Source organism: Panthera onca, chromosome C1, assembly GCF_046562875.1.
Source record: "Panthera onca isolate mPanOnc1 chromosome C1, mPanOnc1 haplotype 2, whole genome shotgun sequence".
Lineage (NCBI taxonomy): Eukaryota > Metazoa > Chordata > Mammalia > Carnivora > Felidae > Panthera > Panthera onca.
Window position 1 is genome coordinate 178,999,845 of NC_138346.1, and position 14,648 is coordinate 179,014,492.

At 38.3% G+C, this 14,648-nt stretch overlaps 1 protein-coding gene across 1 annotated transcript in view; it reads right to left on the reverse strand.

The window, feature by feature from the left end:
• The window catches only part of ZYG11A (zyg-11 family member A, cell cycle regulator), a 74,677-nt gene that overhangs the window by 14,648 nt on the left and 45,381 nt on the right, over nucleotides 1-14,648 (reverse strand). Inside the window, 4 exon segments of the mRNA XM_060624496.3 lie at nucleotides 3,574-3,627; nucleotides 3,724-3,823; nucleotides 9,937-10,001; nucleotides 12,111-12,287. Coding sequence (XP_060480479.2) covers nucleotides 3,574-3,627; nucleotides 3,724-3,823; nucleotides 9,937-10,001; nucleotides 12,111-12,287 — 396 coding nt within the window.

The window sequence follows — 14,648 nt, forward strand, 5'->3', positions numbered from 1 at the left end:
ATGATGCCAGTTTTCAGATGAAGAATCTGAGGCACAGAGAAGATAAATAAATTATCTAAGGTCTTATGACTAGTGGCTGAACACGGCTTGTTTTCACCTAAAGCCTGAATTTTTGGTAACATTTCCAAAATTGTTTCTCCGAGAACTACAGGGCTGCTCTTCCCTCCGTGTTACTTCAGGACCTGCTCTCTATCTCGCTCTATTCTGTATCTCTCTGTCTGTTCCTGTTAACCATTCCCAGCAACTCCATCACATCATCTTGACGAAACTGCTGCCTCAAACACCCTACTTTATGCCCTAGAATCCTGAAAAAGACTGCTCGAGTCTCATCTTCAATATCTGCCAGAACACTCTGAAGAGGGCATTCAACTGTATCTGGGAATTCTACTGGATTTCTCAATGAATTTGCTCCCAAGACCACTCTTCTTTCATCATTCCCTCTCCCCTCCGACTTTACTCACCATCTTTTTACACCTCTCACTCAATCACCTCATCTAGTTTTTCACAAACTACTGCTGTTCCTCCTGACAAAATCTACCAGCCTACCTACACATATATCAACGCACCCCGCTTTCCCTTCTGCTTTAGTCTAAAGCGAACATCTTTACTCCTGTTCTATACACAATTCCTGCACACACACAAAGATTTGGCACCAAATTACTTCCCTCTTTATTGCCATTGCCATCAATTTCTCCTTTTTTTTCAGAAATGTTTTCAAGGGCGTAGAATAGATCTTGGAAAAAACCAATTGCTGGCCCCATGTAGTATCTTCCTTTCTTTTTTTCTCATTAAAGTATATCAAAAAGTTGCTTCCGTGTTGCACCTCCCATTTGCTCATCATTGTAGTCCAAACAGGCTCTGTCCCACTACTCCACTAAAATAATGTAAACAAGATGACTAATGACTTCCATCCTGCCAAATCCAACTGGCACCTCTCTGTCCATCTCACTCAACCACTCAATAGCATCTGACATGACTGCTCAATTTTTCTGGAAATAATTCTCTTGGATTCTAAGACATCACTCTTTCTTGGTTTTCTCATTTTCAACACAACTCCACTCTCCTTCCCCGGCTTGTTCTTCTTTCTAACACACTCATTTCAGTCCTTCTATTTACTCTATATGCACTCCACACTCTCCAGGTGATTATATCCCGTATCAGAACTGAGGACTCAAATTATTCTTACCCAATACTCTGAGCTGTGCCCCATATCAAACTGCCTCTGTGACATCTCAAGCATTGCAGAAATTAACATGTCTAAAGTCATTCTTGATTTTTATCCCCCAAACCTACTGACTACATATCAAATACTCGTAAGATTCTACTTGTGACAGCAATGCAAAAGGTAAAAACTTTAGGAATAAATTTAAGAAATACAGAATTATCAACATTAAGACAACACCCGTATACATCTGGGGGACATAGAAGACCAAATAAAGGGAGTAACATCTCCTATTCTCAGAAGGAAAAATCAGTATCAAAGAGAAGTCAATTCTTCTAAGTAAATCTGTAAATTTAACATAATCCCAAAGAAAACAAAGCTTGTTTAAAACAAGAAAAGCCAGTTCTGGTGTTCACATTAAAAAAAAAAAAAGAGGGACGCCTGGGTGATTCAGTCAGTTAAGTGTCTGACTCTTGATTTTGCCTCAACTCATGATCTAACAGTTCACGGGACTGAGCCCCGTGACAGGCTCTGTGCTGACAGTTGAGAGCCTGGAGCCGGCTTCGAATTGTGTATCTCCCTCTTTCTCTCTACCCCTCTTCTGCACCTTCTCTCTCTCAAAAACAACAATAACAATAAAAAAAACCCACAAAAATAAAACATAAGAAAAAAAAGAAACTCAAGATCTTAACTATTAAGGAATTTATAAAACTAGTAAATAAAAAGTGTGGTATCAGCATATAAACAGACATACAAATTAACACAGCACAGAGTCCAGAAACAGATGCAAATAGAGAAGGGAATTTAATATATGATAGAGGTAGCAATGTATAACAGTGGAGAAAAGATAATTTGTTCAACAAAAGGTGCAGAGGCAGACATTGAGAAGAAACACAGACCCTTACAACATAACCCCCCCCCCCCAAAAAAAAGGCTTTAAGTAAATCAAGAATTTACATGTTAAAAGAAAGGAAACCACAGATAAAAATCATGAGAAAATTTTAAAATATACTCTGTGGAGCACAGAAATACTTTCAAACTGTGCCATCAATGCCAGAGAAATAGAATGATAAATTTAAACCTATAAACATTTTTAAATTACTGCATGGCAAAACATGTCATAAATAAAGTACAAATAATCAAACAGCCAACTAGGGAAAATACATGCATCTCACATCAGAGTCAAAAGGCTCAATTCCTTAATATATAGCAAAGTCTTATAAATCATAAGAAAGCCAGCAACCCAAAAGGGAAAACAGGGGCTCCTGGGTGGCTCAGGTCATTGTCTCATGGTTCCTGAATTCAAGCCCTACATCAGACTCTCCGCTGTTAGCGAAGAGCCCACCTCGGACCTCGTCCCCCCTCTCTCTGCCTCTCCTCCACTCAAGTGGTTCTCTCTCTCAAAATAAATAAATTAATTTTTTAAAAAAAGGAAACCTATCGGGGCGCCTGGGTGGCTCAGTCGGTTAAGCGTCCGACTTCAGCTCAGGTCATGATCTCGCGGTCTGTGAGTTCGAGCCCTGCATCGGGCTCTGTGCTGACCGCTCAGAGCCTGGAGCCTGTTTCAGATTCTGTGTCTCCCTCTCTCTCTGACCCTCCCCCGTTCATGCTCTGTCTCTCTCTGTCTCAAAAATAAATAAACATTAACAAAACAAAAAAAAAAAAAAAAAAAAAAGGAAACCTATCAAGGCTATGAAAACAGTTCACAGGAAACAAATGTTTGGAGGGGGAAGGGGGATGGTATTACTTGCTCAAAACAAGTGCAAAATAAAACAATGATGTACATTTTTTAGTGAGCAGTATTAGCATAATCGTAAGGTTAATACTGATTACTGAATAAAAATTAGGATATTAATTTATTGGGAAAGGAGATAATTTATAGAGATACATGTAGGAGAGGAGCACCTGGGTGGCTCAGTTGGTTAAGTGTCCACCTCTTGATTTTGACTCAGATCATGATCTCATAGTTCGTGGGATTGAGCCCTGTGTTGAATACATGCATCTGTCCACGCAGAGTCGGCTTGGGATTCTCTCTCTCCCTCTCTCTCTCTGCGGATACCTCCCTCCATCCCTCCCTCTCTCTCTAAAATAAATTACATACATACATACATACATACATGTAAAAAAATTCTTTAAAGATACATGTGGGAGAGCTACGTTCTTATTTACTATAGCAGCAGAATCACTAAAAAACATATAAAATTGATAAATCAAGTTAAAAGCATTTTATTTCGAGATGTGGAGGTAAATACCAAAAGAAATAGCTCTAAGAGTAGAAAGTAGTTTCTTTTGGGGAGCAGGTCTTTAGAGTTTTCATTTATAAGCCTTTTAGAATGATTATACTTTTAAAATTATGTTCATAGGTTTTTTTATTGGAAAAAAAAGGGTTATAAAAGCGACAATCAACTTACCTTAACTGCCATGAAGAGCTCTTCCTTAAGCTGTGCAGTTTGCTCAGATGAGAGCTGTAAGCAAACAAAAAGCCGAAAGTAAAACATTGGACATCTATCAGAGCACCATCAAGACTCAGGAGAGAAATCTGGACTTTAGCAATCACATACCTGCAGGGCTAGAATAGAGGTGATGCTCACTGCCATTGTTTGCATCTTGGGGTTCTCATGCTTACAAAGCCATCTCATAACAAACTTGGCAGCATCAAACCTGAAAAACCAGTTTTTTTTCTCACAATGAAGTTTTAAACAGTACATGAGGAGAGAAGAAATCACTTAACCTCCCCAACAAACCCTGTATCTTGGATTTCTAAACCCTCAGGCATGAAAATCAAGAGCATCTGGCAAAAAGAAGAGAAGGTCAGAAGAGGAAGAGGACAGTAGGCAAATAAGAATGTAAGCAAAATGCACAGAATTCAAAGTAAGTTTAGCAGGCAGGGGCGCCTGGGTGGCTCAGTCGGTTACGCATCTGACTTTGGCTCAGGTCATGATCTCACAGCTAATGAGTTTGAGCCCTTCGCTGGGCTCTGTGCTGACAGCTCAGAGCCTGCAGCCTGCTTCAGATTGTGTCTCCCTCTCTCTCTGTCCCTCCCCTGCTCATGCTCTCTCTCCTTCAAAATAAATAAACGTTAAAAAAAATTTTTTTTTTAAACAAAGTAAGATTAGCAGACCTAGGAAAAACTTACCATTCAGTTCCTACTTTCATGGGTCTGAAAAATGGGAAGAACCCACCCAACAAGTAGTAATTTGTAATATGAATTGTAGACAGTGCTAAAATGGGATAGCAAACAAAGCACATAGCTAAAGAGAATTCATACCCTTTTATAGAGGCAGATAGTAGTTAGCTCCTATTGACTACAATTGTAGGAATGAAGACTGAGATGAGAAAGATCTTCTAACTTTCAAGAGAAGACTGAAATCAATTTTTTCTTTTTAATGAGGAAGACCCTTTTAATGAGGAAGACCCTAACTTTAAAAGTCAACTCCCATTTTTAGTACGCATTTCAGTTAGATTTGAGAATGGCTTAGCCTAACACTCCACACCCACATACCACAGGCTTTGTTCATGTCAGCCTGTGCTGAATTTTTCTGCTGTTAGCAGCAACTATTATAAATGTTTCTGAGCTCATGAATCTGGAAGACTATAAAGGCCTCAAAAGGAGTCCCTTTGGAGTCCAGGATGATGATTTTCTCAATTATTTTCAATAAAATAGTAACAAAAAGAATGACTATACTTAGAAGAGACTTTTTTTTTTAAGGAAAGTGCAAGCTGGAGAGAGAAGCAGAGGTACGGGAGAGAGAGAGAGAGAGAGAGAGAGAGAGAGAGAGAGAGAGAGAATCTTAAGCAGGCTCTGAGCTCAGCACAGAGCCTGATGCAGGGCTCAGACACACAATCCTGGCATCATGACCTGAGCCGAAATCAAGAGTCAGGCACTCAACTTACTGAGTCATCACCCAGGCACCCCTAAACAGGCTCTACTTCTTAAGCTAGGCACCCTGATAAGTACTTTACAAACATTATCATGTCTAATCCTCATAAGAGTCACTATTTTACAAATGAGGAAACTTTTACAAATGAGTCAAACTTCAAGTATGTTTGACTCTCTGGAGCCCATGTTCTTGACACTTACTACCCTGAACTGGAATCACTTTGAGAGACAATATTTGCAAGCACAGTTGACCCTGGAACAACATAGGTTTGAACTATTGTGGTCCACTTAAACACAGAGTTTTTTTCAATAGACACAATGGAAAATTTTTTTGCAGATTTGCAACAATTTGAAAAAACTCACAAATAAACCTCATAGCCCAGAAATATCAAAAAAATAAGAAAAAGTTAGGGATTTATAACTATACAAAACATACATGGATACTTGTTACTGGTTTCTTTTACTATTACCATAAAATGTATACACATCTACCATAAAAGGTTAAAATTTATTGAAACTTACACAAACACTAATAGACCATACATAGCACCAGTCAACAGAAATGTAAACAAACATACAGTACTAAGTAACTATATAGTTATCTGTACTACATACTGTACTACCGTAATTATTTCACAGCCACCTCCTGTTAACATTACAATGAGCTCAAGTGTGTGTGTATATCCACTTAAAATGCCCTGCAACATTAATCACTCGACATGATCAGTTTTCCATCCAGTAAACTGCATACAGCAGTAAAAAGCAATCTCTTGCAGTACTCACATATTTTTCACTGTTTAGTAAAATATTATAAACCCTGAATAACACCATGAGACCCATATAAAAATGCCACTAATGATGTTGGAAGTGCTCCCTAGAAACAAAGAAAAATCATGCCATTACAAAAAAAAGTTGAACTGCCTGATATCTACCATAGATTGAAGACTGCAGCTGGGGTGCCCAGCATTTCATAAATGAATCCAGAATAAAGACCACAGTAAAAAAGAAAGAAAAGAAAAGAGAAATTGGTGAAGGTGTTGCTGCAGCTATGCCAGCTGTCATGAAACCTTATGCTTTTTTGCAAAACACCCTTTTATCTTATTGAAAATGCAGCTTTTATGTGGGCAGGGATTGCCATAAGAAAAGCATAGTTATAGACTCTAATACGACTTGAGAAAAAGTGACCATATGACAAGTTAAAGGAAAAGGAAGGGAAAGGATCTAAAACTGCAAAAAAAAATTTAAGTTTATTTTTTGTAGTTTCTACAACCAGTGGGCTCGAACTCACAACCCTGAGATCAAAAGTCATATGTTCTTCCAAGGCTCTTGGGAGGCTCAGTCTGTTGAGTATCCGACTGTTGACTTCGGCTCAGGTCGTGATCTCATGGTTTACGAGTTTGAGCCCCGCATCAGGCTCTGCACTGGCTCTCTCACTACACCTTCCCTGCTGACACGTGTGCTCTCTCTCTCAAAATAAATAAATAAACTTAAAAAAAAAAAAAAAAAAAAGCCTCAGGTATTTCTGAGCCAGTCCAGGTGCCCCTAAAATTGCAAAATTTAATGCCAGCAAAGATAGTTTGCTTTTTAGAAAGAGGTTTGACTTAAGGCAGGAAAGAATAGGTTAACTCTACTGTTTTGTACAAATGCAGTCAGTTTTACGATAAGAACTGCCTTTAACCATAAAGCTGCTAACTCCAAAGACTTGAAGGGAAAAGATAAACATAGGATGCTAGTCTTTTGGTTGTACAAGAAGGCCTGGACAAGAATCCTTTTTATGGATTGGTTCCATACTTTGTCCCTGAAGTCAGGAATTACCTTGCCAATAAAGGACTGCCTTTAAAATTCTCTTCATATTGGGGTGCCTGGGTGGCTCAGTCAGTTGAGCGTCCAGTTTGGCTCAGGTCATGATCTTGTGGTTTGTGGGTTCGTGCCTCCCGTAGGACTCTGTGCTGACAGCTCAGAGCCTGGAGCCTGTTTCAGATTCTGGGTCTCCCTCTCTCTCTGCCCCTACCCCGCTTGCACTGACTCTGTCTCTCAAAAAATAAACAAACACTAAAAAAATTTTTTTAAATTCTTTTCATATTGGATAATTCCCCTGGCCCCCAGAACCCCATGATTTCAAGCACTGAAGTGGTCTATCTGCCCCCAAACACAGGGTCTCTAATTCAGCCTCTAGATCAGGGGTGATAGGGACCTTTAAGGCTCATTACACACAGTACTCTATGGAAGGACTGTCAACATTTTGGAAGAGAATCCCAATAGAACATCATGAAAGTCTGGAAGTATTACACCATCGAAGGTGCAACTATTGTTACAGGAAAAGCCATAAAAGCCATCAAGCCTGAGACAATAAATTTCTGCTGGAGAAAACTGTATCCATTTGCTGTGTATGACTTTATAGGATTTATGACAGCCAATCAAGGAAATCATGAAAGACACTGTAGATATGGCCAAAAAAAGGTGGGGGGTGAAGTTTCAAGATACAGATCTTGGAGAAATTCAAGAGTTAACAGACACCACACCAGAGGAATTAACAGATGTCAATTTGATACAGATGAGCGCTTCCAAACCAGTGCTGGACGGCAAGGAAGAAGATGTAAGAGAAGCAGTACCAGATAATAGATTGACATTAGACAGTCGGGCAGAAGGATCCCAATTATTCAAGACTGCTTTTGACTTATTTTATAACATGGACCCTTCTATAATACGGGCAATGAAACTAAAGCAAATGGTGGAAGAAAAATTGGTACTGTATAGAAATATCTCTAGAGAAATGAAAAAGCAAAGAAGTCAGACAGAAATTATGATGTAGTAAAGTTATACCAAGTGTGGCTGCCTCCCCTTCCAAGTCTTCCACCTCTTTCACCCCCAAGACAGCAAGATTAACCCCTCCTCTTTCTCCTCAGCCTGGTCAACATGAAAACAATGAGGATGAAGACCTTTATGATGATCCAATTCCACTTAATGAGCAGTAAATAATCATCATGCCTACAGTTAATAAACCTCTCTGTCGTGTATGTATCTTCATATGAACATCTAATAACTGTATAGCAAGAATTGTATGAGAGGTTTCTGTGTCCTTATTAATGCCTAAGTATTCATGATGTACAACATCACATGCAAGACTTGCATGGAAGTGGACAGCCTACCCTTATAGAGCATAAGGTAAGTGATATTTAATATAAGATTAAAAACATGTTAGTTTTATCATTTTGTAATTTTGCTTTCCAAGAATTACATTACCATATAATATGCCTCTGCCGTAACTGAAGAAACTGCATTTCAGCCTATTATCAAAGGCAAGTAGTTGTTGTTTTTTTTTAATTTGTTTTTTTTTTTTTTTTACATTTATTTATTTTTGAGAGACAGAGCACAAGTGGGGGAGGGGCAGAGAGAGAATGAGACACAGAATCAGAAGCAGCCTCCAGGCCCTGAGCTGTCAGCACAGAGCCCAAGGCAGGGCTCGAACTCACAAACTGAGACCATGACCTGAGCCAAAGTCAGATGCTCAACCTACTAAGCCACCCAGGCACCCCAGTAGTTTTTTTTTTTTTTTTTTTTTTTAAGTAACAATGTTTCCAACACTGTATGATAAATATGACTGCTTTACTCTATGCCATGAAAATTTTACAGCAATTCATTCATTAGTGTAAGGCTAGGCTACCATGAAACAATTCATTGATTATACTACACTACCATAAAGCAATCATATTGCTGCTTCTTCATTATCAATGCATGAATACACTTGTAAATAAATATTTTTCACACTATCTTTCCTTCTTTCCTTCCTTCCTAAGTAAACTCGGGGCACCTGGGTGGCTCAGCTGGTTGGGTGGCTGACTTTGGCTCCAGCCATGATCTCACAGTTCTTGAGTTCAAGCCCTGCATCAGGCTCTGTGAGGACAGCTTGGAGCCTGGAGCCTGCTTCGGATTCTGTGTCTCCCTCTCTCTCTGCCCCTCCCCTGCTCATGCTGTCTCTCTCTCAAAAATAAATAAAACATTAAAAAAAAAAAAAGAAAAGAAAAACCTAAGTAAACTCTACCGCCAATGTAGGGCTTGAATTCCATGACCCTGAGATCAAGTCACACACTCTGCTAAGACAGCCAGATACCCCACATTATCTTTTCATTTTTGATATCTAGCGTTAGTAATACATAAAACATCTACAGTGTTTTGTAGATGATATTGATATAGGTACTGACAGAAGATTCACCTTAGAAGTAGATAATATAAACTTTTGGTATCAATAAATACAGTACAGTACTATAAATGTATTGTTTTCTATTTATGATTTTTTCTTTTTAAAAAAATATTTATTTATTTTTGGGGAGAGCATGACTGGGGGAGGGGCAGAGGGAGAGGAGAGAATCCCAAGCAGACTGCCTGTCAGAGCACAGAGCCCAATGCGGAGCTCAATCCACAGCGAGATCAGGACCAGAGCCTAGATCAAGAGTCAGATGCTTAACTGATTGAGCCATCTAGGTGCCCCTTCTTTATGATTTTCTTAATAACATTTTCTTTTCTCTAGCTTACTTTAATGTAGAATATAATATATAATATTTAACATACAAAATACATGTTAATCAACTATTATCACTAAGGCTTTTCAGTCAATAGCAAGCTACTAGTAAAGTTCTGGTTGAGTCAAAATTATACATGCGTTTTGACGGGCGGGGGTGTAGTGTGAGTGTCCCTAATCCCTGCATTTTTTCAAGGGTCATCTGTAGGGTACTTCTAATCACCTCTGTGGAAGAGGCTCAACAGAACATTCTCCTCAAACACCTTAGCCCAGCCTTAATCAAACCCTTGCTAATAAGCTAATAACCAAAGCCAACAATGTTCAGAGTAACACTAGTCAACACCCCAAAATCAGATGACCAAGTTTTATACTTGCCTGTCAAATGGAACATCCACAAGAATCCTGGAATTGGTTAAGGAGAGAAGACAATTCTTCTGTAACTTTAAGGAAATAAAGAAAAATAATTTTGAGCAAAGGTATACCCCATTCTAAATAAAGATTCTAGGCATTTACTGAGAGCTCACTGTGTACCTGCCTCTATGTACTTCCAAGTTCATTTAATCTTACCCTGTCACATTTACCTCTGGCCTAAAGAACAATCCTCCCCCTACCTTTTTTTTTTTTTTTTTTTTTTTTTGACAAAGTGGGGTCTTTTCTCCTGAACCCCAATGGCCTGACTATGGGTCAGTCTAAATCAATTACCTGAAGCCTGGGCCATCTACAAATGTCCTTACCAGATCTCTCATAACTATGTGATAGAGTTATACCTGCTACCTAAGACCAGAAGGGATGAAACTGGGCCATTAGAGACAGGAAAGAAAGAGAAAGCTTCATGGGAAAGCTGTAGGAATAGAAAAACATACCATTTCTTTGAAAGGCCATAATAAGTAGGCCTGTATGACTGAAGTAGTTTAAGAGGCAGGGCCAGCAAGCCTGAAATGCCAACAGGAACTGGGCAGTAACAAACAAGTGAAGTGGGCTGAATGTGACAGAGCAGAGCAGTTGTAGGAATTACAGCAAATGAGAATTAATGGCCTCTTATAGGGGCAGTTCTTACTCCAACTGATGCCTTCCATGTAGGAATTAACACCAAACTGTGAAGGAGCTTCCAACTTCTCAACAGAAAGTAGAAATAGATTTTTTTTTTAATGAGGAAAAACCACCTTCCTTATTGTATTTTAAAAATTTTACATTTTAAGTACATACTTCAATTAGATTTGACAAATTGATACAGCTGTGTAACCACTACCATCCACCATCACCATAGTTAAAATAAAAAATATTTCCATCACCCCAAAGAGTTGCACTGCATGACCTTCCAGTCAATCTTAACCTCACAGGCTTCAACCCCAGAAAATTACACTGTCCTAAGAGACTAATCTTTTCTCAAGTTTCACATAAATGGAATCATATGGTATCTACTCTTCTGTGTCTGGCTTATTTTGCTCAGTATATGATGTTTTTGAGATTCATCCATATTGCACATGAGTACTTTTTTCCTTTTTATTGCCAAATAGTATCTTTCTATATGAACATACCACAATTTATCTATTCATCTGTTGCTGAGCAACTGAAAAGTTTTCAGTTTTAGGAGATATGTTATGAATAAAGATATTATGAACATTCATGTAGAAGTCTTTGTATGAATATATGATTTCATTTCTCTAGTAGTGGAATGACTAGGTAGTGTAGAAGGTATATGTCTAACTTTGCAAGCCAACGTCAAACTGGTAATTGCATCATTTTACATTCTTAACATCAATATATGAGAATCTCAGTTGCTCCATACCCCTGCCAACACTTAATTTCAACCAATCTAGTGTGTAGTAGTACTAGGTATGCAGTGGTATCTCAATGTGGTTTTAATAACTAAACACACTGAGCATCTTGTCACATACTCATTTGTCATCTGCATGTATTCTTGGGTAAAGTGCTCAAATCTTTTGCCTTTTAAAAAAACTGGTTTATCTTGTGTTACTAAGAGATTTTTTTTATATTTTCTATAAAAGTCTTTTCTCATATATACAAAATAAACATTTTTCCCAGCCCACAGCTCACCCTTTTCAATTTGTGTATGTGTGTGAGAAGCTTTAATTTTGATGAATTCTAAATTTATTATTTTTCTTTCATGATGTGTGCTTTTTGTATCCTAAGAAAACTGCCTACTTCAAGGTCACAAATATTTTCTCCTATGTTTTCGTCTACAAGTTTTAGGGTTTTACCTTTTATATTTAGATGATTCAATTCAAGTTAACTTTCACATATGATGTTAAGCTTATAACGATGTACTGAAGTGTTAACAGTACATGGGTTTCTGGGTAACTGGTTTTTGAGAAATTTTAAAAATTTGAACCCAACTGCTTATCCAAATTTGCTATTTTTTTCTATAACAAATATAAATTCCTTATTTATTCTCTCTCTCATTCTTTCAGGTAGGATGAAAAATTAAAAGAAAATAATGCTAAAACTAATAATAACTAATACTAATAATTTTTTTCATGTATTTGCCCTGAAGTAAGAAGCACAGTCAAGTATTCAATTCAAATTACCTGCTGGTAATGGGGGAAATTTTTCAGAGCCTTGAAAAGCAGACAGGTGACCTCTGACAACAGACGAACAGGCATCCCCCTGGCCAGGCCCTGGCGTGTTAAGTTGAGGGCGCAAGCACTGGCTGTGAACTGCACTGGCAAATCCAATGGATGATTCCTCATTCCTACAGCCACAAGCTGAAGATGAACTTGTTTTTAGTGGCATATGACAACATTAGCATTCTTTAAACTGTCTTGTTTTTGTGTTAATTGGCAAAAATATCTGTTCATTGGGCCAGAAAGTAACAGATTTTCCCTATCCTCAGCATTTATTATTTTAGGACACCAGCAATACCTTCCAATCCAAATGCAGCCATTAACTAGCTCTGTGACTAAAGGCAAGTCACTTCCCTTCTTTGGACTTCTGTTTCCTCAGTAATTTCATAATCCTTTATCGAACCTCACTCCATACAAAGCATTGTGATAAGCACTACAGGGGACACAAACATGAATCACTTACACCCTAATTCCTTAACATAAAGCCTTGTGAGAAAAATAAGGTATATAAACAAAGGATACTGTGAGGGCTATCAAAACATGAAACTGGAAAAAAGAAAGTATCATAAAAGAAGTATACATAAAGTGCTGCCTAAGGTCACTGTGGAGGGAGCAATCATTTCTGGTATGGAATCAGAAGACTTCATTCAGAGAGCACATTTAAGCAGGGTTGCAGCTAAGATTTGGACAGAATAAGATGGAGGTAGGGATGAAATGAAGAGGAGATTCCCAAGGAAGAGAAAGGTGATAAGGAAATACACAAAATAAACAAAAGGATGGGATGAATCCGTTAGCGGAGGAGAAAATTTGAATTTAACAGAATTTTGAAAGCATTTGAAAAATGGTAAAGCATAACATTAGAAAGGTAACTGGAAGACAAACTGTGAAAGACCTACAACACTCATGTAAAATGGAGGTGCCATTCTAACCTTAGACCACCCCTGCTCTAACATTTAAGGACAAAGCAATCTGTTTTGTCTATCCAACAGGGATAATAATCATCCCTATCTACCTCAGAAACTAGTCTGCTGATACTTGCATGAACCATGATTTTAAGAGACCAGAGCCCCTCACACTGACAGCTGCATGAAGTAATGGAGCCTAGAGACAGACACAGACCTGGGACACATTCTACTAGAGAAAAAAAATGACTGTTGTCTATATTGCTAAACTGCTCCTAGGATTTCACTGGATTGCCATCATCTGCAAATTAAATATGCAGAAATAATAAAAGAAAAACCATGGTTATCAAAAATCATAGAATCTTTGATATGAAATGGACTTTTAGAACACCAAATTCAGTATCATTACAAATGAGAAAAGTCCAGAATTTTTTCTCTTTATACAGTGCTGCTTTTAGGTTATGAACAAATCTAATCTCGCATGAGGCAGAAATATCCATATTTTTAAGGAAATGCAAAGAATTACAAATAATAAAGACAGTGACTTTAAGACTCTTCATTTCCATGTTACATTTCACTCTAAATAACTGCAGTTTTCTTTCCCAAACCACTTAATACTTCCAGTAACATTTAAAATAAATTCATTCTGTAGGGGCGCCTGGCAGCTCAGTCAGTTAAGCGTCCAACTTTGGCTCAGGTCATGATCTCACGGATCATGAGTTTGAGCCCCACATCGGGCTCTCCACTCTTAGCACAGAGCCCGCTTCAGATCCTCTGTCTTCCTCTCTCTCTCAAAAATAATAAACATATGGGGCGCCTGGGTGGCTCAGTCGGTTGAGCATCCGACTTCAGCTCAGGTCACGATCTCGCGGTCCGTGAGTTCGAGCCCCGCGTCGGGCTCTGGGCTGATGGCTTGGAGCCTGAAGCCTGCTTCCGATTCTGTGTCTCCCTCTCTCTCTGACCCTCCCCCGTTCATGGTCTGTCTCTGTCTCAAAAATAAATAAACATTAAAAAATAAAAAATTTTTTAAAAAATAAATAAACATAAAAATTAAAAAAAATTTCATTCTTCTGTAAACCAAAGCCTGGACCTACCAATACTGGTAATTTTACTTTATTCACAAAATACTTTAAATGGTAGATTTGGCCACCTTCAACTATTACATTTTGCTCTGTTCTTGTTGGAGATACTGATGTTTTCTTTTAGAAAACCAGAGGTTAGATTTTAAAGAGTAAACAAATGGGGTGCCTGGGTGGCTCAGTCGGTTAAGTGTCTGACTTTGGCTCAAGTCATGATCTCGCAGTTCGTGAGTTTGAGCCCCGCGTTGGGCTCTGTGCTGACAGCTCAGACTTTGGAGCCTGCTTTGGATTCTGTGTCTCCCTCTGTGTCTGCCCCTCCCCCACTCACACTCTGTCTCTGTCTCTCTCAAAAATAAGTAAACATTTAAAAAACATTTTTTAAATAAAAAACAAAGAGTAACCAAATGAATGAATGAATAAGAAACAACACTTAGGGCAAAGTGACTTTGTGTTTATAAATTATATCTCTTATTGTAGGCAAAATAGTACAGTGCTCCTATAGACCCTTCTCAGGTAAAATC